The sequence below is a fragment of the Petaurus breviceps genome, unplaced genomic scaffold (assembly GCF_028583685.1).
Source record: "Petaurus breviceps papuanus isolate PSGF00001 unplaced genomic scaffold, PetGlider_PUasm1.0 90604, whole genome shotgun sequence".
Taxonomy (NCBI): Eukaryota; Metazoa; Chordata; class Mammalia; order Diprotodontia; family Petauridae; genus Petaurus; species Petaurus breviceps.
This window is the reverse complement of record NW_027187285.1, coordinates 1,165,688-1,175,342: the sequence shown is the minus strand read 5'-3', so window position 1 is coordinate 1,175,342 and position 9,655 is coordinate 1,165,688. Positions and strand designations below refer to the sequence as shown.

Genomic DNA, 9,655 nt, shown 5'->3' with positions numbered 1-9,655 from the left:
TTCCTTCCTTCCTTCCTTCCTTCCTTCCTTCCTTCCTTCCTTCCTTCTTTCCTTCTTTCCTTCCTTCCTTCTTTGCTCATATAACTAATAAGTATCAGACGCCAAAAAAGTTCATAGAAACAAAAAGGACTATAAAGATCATCTAGTATGACTCTTCATTTTTTCAGGAAACTGAGGCCCAGAAACTATTGGCCCAAGGTCAAACAGGGAGCAAATTAGGATTTTAATTCAGATTCACTGACCCCACCATGCCATACATGAATGGATGAGAACCCAAGCCTTCCCAACTCCAGACCTAGATCTTTAGAAACTTTGCTTAGATTGCCTGGCACGTAATGAACATTTGGTGAAGTTTAGTTGAATTAAAGCATAAAACATCAAGAACTGCCACATGTCTGGGGAGTTGAGGGATAAAAACTAGAATAACACACATACAAAAGTCTTTCACAACATCTAGGTTCTATAGAATGAAAAGAAAGGGGAATAATTACCTACCAAATGACCTTCATCCATGTAATGATTGTCTTTCTACACACTAAACTATACATATTCTGTTTCATTGATTGGTATGACCTGGGACATTCAAAATAAATCCTAAATCTGTCTTAATCTTTGATCTCGATTAGCTATTTGAAAGAGATTTTTGTTTGTCAGTTCAATTTGTAATTTGAGAAAGAGAAATGGAGACAGAGGCAGAAAGATAAAGAAGACAGAGGAAGGCAGAGGTTTAATAAAATTTAATCACAGTTAATTATACATAATTGAATAATTTCAAACAACTGTTCAATAGCATACAGAAACATTTGTCCTCTTATTGTTCTATGTCAAATCAACTTTGCTCCACTGCCACAATTGCAAGTTGGCTTTTTTGTTTTTTTAATAACAGCATGGATTTATGAACTTTGTGATTAGAATTGTCACCACCACCTGGAATGCCCATCGAACTGCACAGAACTATAACTAGGGCCGGCCAATGGAGCTTTGCCCTCAAGGTGCTAAAATTTAAATAAGCACTGATACTACTTTAAATCTTTCATCAATATAGAAGCTTATGGATTTAATTAGCAAAATACAATAGTAGGAACCTATGACATAACTAGTTCTTCTTCCTACTCTGCCTACAGTAACATGATAGCAGTCTGCTAGAACCCCAGATTTTCAGTGTGAGCAATTATATCTCAGAAATTGGTAAACACTACAAATCAGGGACTTGGTTTCTTGTTGTGTTGATTGTCTACATTTAAGAAAGTGATGAAAAACATCTTAATAATGCAGATTAAACTTAAATTTGTATTATATGTACATTTTGCTTTTTTTCTGGAAATCCACTTGTTAAACATTTACTATCTGCTAGCATACCCTTGGCAGCCCAGTTCCCCCCTATCTGACTTCATCCCTCCCAAAATAATCATTTTGCTTGATTTGGGTATGCATGCCGTGTGCAGTTAACATAATTTGGGGCTAGTAATAACAGACTCTCAGGAGTTAGCTTTACTATTCTTGAGACTGTGATTCTCCGATTTTTGTAACATTTATATAGATATCTATGCACATGTATATCTATATATGTCTGCATCTATATTTGTTTCTGTATATATTTCCTGTCGTGCCTAAGTTCAGCATCATGCTTATCATTGGATTCAGTAATTTCTTCATTGCTAAAATGTTAAAATTTCTGAGATAGTTTAATAATTTATGGTAGCAATGGGCTTGTGTATCTGAAATTGGGTCTGTCCAGTCACTAGACTATAAGCTCTCAGAACACTGGAGCCATGTTGTCTATTTCTTTTGTCTTCCTAGGAGTGAACCTTCTATGTTTCTCCATTATCACATTGAATTTTAGCTCTTTCTGCTTCTCCTCAAAAATCCCAGTTAAGGATTAATTGATTTTCCCAAGGTTTAGAAGAGGGATGGTCGGGAAAGAAAATAAGAACACCCCAATGTGAGTCATTGAAAGGTTCTTCTCTAGGGACAGATGGTGCTAAGTTGTGTTTATTGAGTTTTCCAATCTACTACCCAGAGCCAGGACAAAGTGTTTGTGTGCCCTAGGCAAGGTTTGAAAATTGTGCCTCCTGTGTGTTACTTTCCTATGCAAGCTTGGAGCCTTCTCTGTAACATATGCAACTTGAGTTATAAAACAAAAACCCATGTGCTATGGAGAGCAGACCTTTCTGGCACTAAAAATGTGTGCATTCATAAGAAGTCATATTATTAAGTGTCCCTTATTGTGCTTCTCTCTAAGCTACTTACCTTTGCTTCTCCTTAAGGCTCTGTTAATAGTATGGCTAAAGCATTAAGACTGGAGTCAGGAAGACCTGGATATACCTTCAGTCTGATATTTACTAACTTTGTGGCCATTGATGAATCACTTAACCTTTCTGAGACTCTTATTTCCTCATCCATAAAATGAGGAGACTCATATCTTTAGTAACAGCTGTACAAAGTTATTGCAAGGATCAAATGAAATAATGTTTATAAAGCATATTGCAGACTTTAAAGGGTCTATGTCAATGCTTGTTATCATTATTATTTTTATTTCACATGCTAAATTTCATTGTAAAAGTTCAAGACCTTTAAGATGGTCTGTGATGAAATTCAATAGAACTGAAATTAGGGGATAGTCAGAATTAATTGAGCATATGGTGAAGTGAATAGAACGCTGCATTTGGTTTCAGGAGGCCTGAGTCTGATTCCCAGCTCTCTTACTGACTTCCTGTGCAGTCCTGGACAAATTTCCCAAGCCTTCGTCCCCTCATCTGTAAAATCATCTCTAAATGGAATATTCCAAGTAATATTGCTAAGTAACCCAAAGAGGACAGTTATAATAATAGCTTAGATTTACATAGTGCTTTCTTATAACAATTCTGCAAAAGAAGTATTTATAATAATTATAGTTATTATTACTATTTTGCATATGGGCAAATGAGGCTCTGAAATACTGTGACCTATCCAAGGGCATACAGCTGATGAAGATCAAATGAAAACTATAAACATACCATTGACATTCAAAGTTATAATTACTATTTGTGAATTTCCCTCTATCTTATTTTTACTCACTGTTTTCTTTCTCAGCCTCTCTTTTTACTCTATCCTGTATTCTTCTATCCCCATTTCACCCACCCCTCCAAGAGTCCCCTAGTCTGCACCCCTACCCCAATCTCAGTTTACACACCCCTCCAAAAGTTCCCCCATCATCTCCCCCCACCCTTCTAAATCTCAATCCACTTACCACTCTAAAAGTCATCCTGTTCCCTAGTTTTCTTACCTCTCTACATGTTCAGAAGATTTCTCCACTGTGTTCCCAGTGTACATATTGTTTCCTAGGATATGAGCCCAACTCTTCTGATTTCGAGTATAATCAATCCTCTTTCTGCTACTCTAAATGTTTTCAAGTTTTATTTCTTCCCAGATCTGCGGTGGGATTTAGTAGGGCAGAGATGAAGTTGGGCAAATGGCAAAGACTGTAGAAGAAACTGCATAAGAGAAAGTTATTAGCACAATCTTTTAACATGGTTTGCTTTTTATTCCTGAATACACCTGAGGGACTTTATATCTACTTTCCCTATTCATGTAAGAAGGTACTTACTTCCCATCTCTGAAGAGGAGACATATGAAATCTAGTCTACTTTGTATCTCAGAGCTCTATGTGACTTTTCTCCTCTGTTTTTGTTGTCTCTCTGTGCCTGGGATGCCTGAAACACCTTCTTTCCTTATACTAATTCAATTCCCACCTTTCAAGTTCAGCTCATATACCCTTTTTGTTTTTGGTAATAACTATTTCCTTCAGACCTCACAAAACATTTCATTCTGTGACACTTTAATACATTTATGTAATGTCGTTTTTTATAACAATCCTTAAAACCATCTGTGAACTAGCTAGTTTATGGCATAGTAGATAGAGCTCTGGGTCTAGAGTCAGGAAGACCTGGGCTCAAATTGGACCTCAGACACTGGCTGTATAACTCTGGATAAATAATTTAGCTTCTGTTTGTCTTAGTTTTCTCATCTGTAAAATGGGGGTAATAACAGAACCTACATGAGGCAATATTTGTAAAACACTTTGAATGGTGCCTGGCACATAAAATGTATCCTTATTTCTTTCCCCCTGTAATGTTAATGAAATAGGGGGTGGCTAGGTGGGGTAGTGAATAGAGCACCAGCCCTGGAGTCAGGAGGACCTGAATTCAAATCCAGCCTCAGACACAACACAAAAACTAGCCTTGTGACCCTGGGCAAGTCACTTAACTCCAATTACCCTCCAAAAAGCAAAAAAAAAAAAAGTTAATGAAATAGGAAAATCTTCCCTGTTCATTAAATAGGCCTATGTGATCATGTGTCCCCTTTTCCTTGGAACAGGAGCCGTGTTCCCAGGTCTAAAGGTATATACGCATTTTGATCACAGATGTCTTGCTGCTTTCACAGCTGTGATACATCCTGAGTTACATAGAGCACATTGGGGAAGGAACTCACCTAAGGAGGAGCTTGCTTAGGGGGAGGCTTGCTTGCAGGAAGACTTTCCCACCTTTGGTATTAAGCTAATTAGGCACCAAGTCCTGAGGTTCTGGCTCCTAGCCTATTAGCTGAAAACTGTATACACTGGGAGGCTGGTATTTTACTTTTGGGGAGTGCTCATGAGAAGAACCTTTTGATTCCCTGGACAGGACTCTGAGTTGCCATTTGTTAAGAGCCCCCCTTGCCCCTCCCGAACTACTCAGATGTTGGTGCTCTTCCCATCCGTGTATGTAGGTGGTTGTATTATTCTGTTTAGACAGTTGGAACCCTGTCTGTTGGATTCTTTCTTCGACTACTTATCAGTACTTATCTGTTAATTAAAGTAAGATAATTAACCCCTTTAAAGCTGTCTTTCCTTTAGGAAAACAGATCAAAGAACCTGTGCTAGCAGGCCATTGGGTGTGCTAGGGTGCCTGTTAATACATCCCCTCTCAATCATCTGATCAATCAAGTACTTATTAAGTACCTATTATATCCCAGGTGCTGTGCTAGGCACTGAGGATATAAGTACAAAGAATGAAATGAGCTTTCTTTTATAATGGAGGGTAGTGATGGTGGAGGAAGACAAGTATATTTAAACACATGTAGAGCATAAATATAAAATGAATAAATACAAATATAAACAAAGTAGTTAAATGCAAGGTAATTTCAGAGGGAAGCGTATAGGAGTTGGTGGCAGGAAAAACTTCATGCAGCAGATGATGGCTGAGGTTCATCTTTAAAAAGCAAAGGATTATATGAGGTTGAGGTAATGAGTGAGTTCATTCCAGGCATGGAAGTAGGATGTTCTGTGTGCTGTGTGAGGAATGGAAACAAGACCAGTTTGGCTGGATTACTTTGAGCAAAAGGGAGAAAAATGAAACTGCAAAGGTAGATTGGGGGTAAGTTCTTTAGGGCTTTAAAAACTAAACAGAGGAGGTTATATTTTATTCTGGAGGTAATAGGAAGCTGCTAGGCTTGGTCAAGTAGGGGAGTCACATGGCCAGATCTGCACTTAAGGAAATATACTTTGGCAGTAGCGTGTAGGATGGATGGACCAAAGTGGTGAGAGAATTGAGGCAGAGATACCAAAAGGATGTTGTTGCAAGAATCTGTGTGGGGAGGGGTGGCCAGGTGGCAAAGTGAGTAAGAGCGCCGGCCCCAGCATTGCCCAGGATCAGTTCTGGCCTCAGATACTTGGCACCCACACAAAATAACTGGCTGTGCAACGTTGAGCAAGTTACTTAACCCCAATTGCTTTAAAAAAAAGAAAGAATCTATGTGGGAGGTGATGAGGACCTGGACTAAGGTGGTAAGCTATGAAAATAGAGGAAAGAGGTCACGTGTGAAAGATGGAAGATAGAAATACTTGTCCAAGTGTCATTATCCCCATTTTACAGATAAAAAATGTGACCTGTCCATGGTCACACAATTAGTAAATGGAAGGAGTTGGACTTCAATCTAGGTCTCAACTTTGAGGTTAATGCTCTTCCTTCCCACCATATCATGCTTTATGTTGGTATTTTATTCCTCATTAGACTTTTTGGTCTATATTGGACAGCCCCCTCTAGGTACAGAAGACAATAAATGTTTGTCGAATGAATGAAGGAATGAATTTGGGTGCCCTGAAGAGAATTAGGAAAGTCTGGGTTTGGACTCTTCCTCAGAGACTGTGTAACCTTGAACATATCACTTAAACTTTGTGAACTTCAGTTTCATTATCTATAATATGGAGTTAATAAGAACTCAGGATTATTGTGATAATCAAACACTACTCTCCTTTCTCATGGTTCTCCCAACCACCTATCTGACCTTTTACTTTCCATTTCTTTTGCTTCATCTACATCATACACTAAGTGTGGAAGTATACACCAAGGCTGTTTTCTGGGCTTTCTTCTCTTTACTCTCTTTATTTGTTCACTTGGTGATTTCATCAAATTTTATGGTCTCAGTTATCATCTCTCTATAGATGATGCCTCTATCTCTATATCCAGTTCAGTATCTTTCCTAAATTTCACTCTTGCTTTTATCACCAGTTGGGTATGGACAATTTAGAACTGGATATTCCTGGGGCAGCTAGGTGGCACAGTGAATAGAGCCCTGGAGTCAGGAGGAACTGAGTTCAAATAGGATTCAGACACTAGCTGTGTGACCTTGGGCAAGTCACTTAACCCCAATTGTCTTGCCTTCCCCTCTCAAAAAAAAAAACCCAAAACTGGACATTCCATAGGAATTTCAAACTCAACAGGTCCAAAATAAAATTGGTTGCCTTTTCCCTTCAAAGATCTTTTGGACTTAGCTGTTATTGCCCAAGATACCATCATCCTTCCAGTCCCTCAAATTTGACACCTCAGACTAATCATCAATTCCTCATTTGAACTCAACCCATATATCATATTAGCTGTCTCTATAACATCTTATATAAGGCACTGTCTCTCCACCCACACAGACACCACTCTAATTGATGTCCTTATCCCTTCTAATCTGAACTGTTAGAAAAGCCTTCTAATTGGTCTCTCTGCTTCAAGGTTCTCCCTACTCTAATCTATACTGAATACAGCTGTCAAAGAGATCTTCCTGGAGTGTAAGTCTGACCATGTCACTACCCCCTTACTCAATAAACTCAAGTGACTTCCTGTTACTTCTAGGAATAATAACAGCAATAATAACAACAGTAATAGTAGCTAGCATTAATGCAGCTCATACTATGTGCCAGGTACTTTACAAATATCTGATTTGATTCTCACAACTCTGTGAGGTAAGTGCTGTTATTATCTCCATTTTACAGATAAGGAAAATGAGGCAAACAGGTTAAGTGACTTACCTATGGTCATATAGATAGTGTCTGAGTACAGATGTGTACTTAGGTCTACCTGACTCTCAGCGCAGGGCTCCATCCATTATGCCTCTGAGGCACCTAGCATTAATATATCAACTATTTAGCATTTAAGTCCCTTCATGTTCTCATTCCATTCTATTCTTTTCAGTCTTCTGCTCACTCTAGACCTTCTGGTCTAGTTACACTTCATCTGCATCTCCATGCCGTTTTACCTGTCCCCCATCTCCTCTGCATCTTCCCTCTTAGCATGTGTCACTTTCTACAGGAGACCTCTCTCCTTTTCCTTAGCTGTTAGGGTCTCCTTCTTTAAGACTGTTTTGGAGTTACTATAATGATAATAATAAAAAACCTAAAAAATATGTTATCTCATTAGGTCCTCACAATGATTTCATGAAGTACCTGCTATCATCACCCCCGTTTTGCAGATTAAGAAATGAGGCTGAAGGAGGTTAAACGACTTGTTAAGAGTCACAGTGTCTGAGGCTGGATTTGAATTCAGGTCTTCATGACTCCAAGGCCAGAACTCTTACCACTATCCTGCCTAGCTGCCATCTAACTATCTGAGAATAAAATAAATTTGCATATACTTTTGGCTCCCCTCCCACCCTATTTTAACCTAAGCTTCTTGAGGGCAGGCAGGGACTGCCTTTACTTTTTCATTGTATCTCCTGTGCATAACACAATACTCAGCTCAAAGTTAGTGCTTAATAAATGTTTGCTGACTGATAATATATGGAAAGCACTTTACAGCATTAATATATTATGTAAATTCTATCATCATCATCAAACATTCTAGCTTATAGGGATCTTTGACTCTTGCTGAACTTTCACCTTTTTCACCCTAACTGGTCAGCAGCGGCATAAGTAAAATGAAAGAGTTATCCCATATCCCTGAAATTATAGGGGCTGTTTGCTCTTTAGTTTACCACTGTGTGACTTTGGGCAAGTCACAATATTTGTGGGTCTCAGTTTCCTTATCTGCAAATGAGAGTGATGGACTAGACAACTTCTAAGGTCCCTTTCAACTCAAATATATGCGATCACGCTATAGAACCTTTCTTACCTTCATCTCTCCCTTATGACTCCCTTTCCAGGCCTCACATTAATCTTTTCTCCGTACAAATCTCAACTAGCACCGCTGTTCCTGTTGGCAGGTCAAACATAGTCCCCCTCCCAAATCCGACAGGACGAATCTCTAGAACAGGCCACTGAGTAGAAGAATCAGCATAATGCCAGCTGCATTACGCAGAACACTACCTCCTGGCTGAGAAAAGGAAAAAGGGAACACATAGGTTTCCTTCAGGTGACCCCACCTGTACTTGTCCCATTATCGTGTAACAGAGTACCAATCTGTCTCTCGCTTTTTACCCCTCCCCCACTCCCAGCTTAAAACCTTCCATTTCCAGCCTCGGCAATGGTTTGTGTGTCCAGAAAGTGAGTGAGGGGCGCCTGCCAGTGGAGGCACCCCTAAGCTGGTGACAATCGCTAACAAGCCGGGCATGCTCAGTGGACCGGGACAGGTGAAGGAGGCAGCTGAAGGTTGGGGGGGGGGGCATGCGATGGGGGAGGATGAGGAGAGAGATTGGAGGAGGAAACTTCGGCAGGGTGTGTGGCTGTCTCTAGGGTTCCACTGTGGAACACGCTCTAGGAGCCCGACAAGCTTAGTGTCCGCTGCTCATGAATATGCACGAGCCACCTCCCTGTGACGTCACGGGCCGTCCCAGGGTGAGCGCCAGAGCAGCTTCGGGTCCACGGCAGTGAGCGCTATTGCCAGCAACCGGAGCGGTGTCCGCTGAAGCTGGGGTTGGTGGAGGAGCAGTGGCGGCGGCGGCGGAGGCAGCAGCAGCTTCAGCGGGTGTCCGACGCGCAACCAGCCCAGTGAGGCCGGCCACTGGATCTGCAGCGAACAGCTCCTTCTCCTGTACCTAGAACCGGGCTTGCTAGGAGCCCGTGCGGGGCTGCAGCCGGGTAGGTGCGCTTGGTCGCTCCAGCCTCAGAGATGCTGCTGGGGATGCTATGGTGGGTGCCAGTCCTGCTCGCACTGGGCGTGGGGAGCAGCAGCAGCAGCAGTGGCAGCAGCCGCCGTCGCCGCCTCCTCGCGGCTAAAGGTGGGTGCAGAGGACGGCAGGGAAGTTTCCTTCTCGCGTCAGAGTGGGGCAATGTGAGTGGCAGGTGGGGTGGGGGGCAGTCTGCAAAAAAGCGTGGTCTCCTGGGTACTTGCTAAGGGAAGCCAAGTGATGGAGGGAGCCGTGATCGAGGCGAATGCTTTAGCTTCGTTTCCCCTTCTTCTCCCCTCCTGTCCCCTTTTTTCCCCTTTCCTCCCTT

At 41.3% G+C, this 9,655-nt stretch overlaps 1 protein-coding gene across 1 annotated transcript in view; it reads left to right on the top strand.

Annotated features, from left to right (window-relative positions):
* Positions 1-9,038: 9,038 nt before the first annotated feature.
* Positions 9,039-9,655, top strand: part of CLSTN2 (calsyntenin 2) — a 982,335-nt gene continuing 981,718 nt past the window's right edge. Inside the window, exon 1 of the mRNA XM_069063864.1 lies at positions 9,039-9,438. Coding sequence (XP_068919965.1) covers positions 9,330-9,438 — 109 coding nt within the window. The 5' untranslated portion in view covers positions 9,039-9,329. The remainder of the gene's footprint in view (positions 9,439-9,655) is intronic.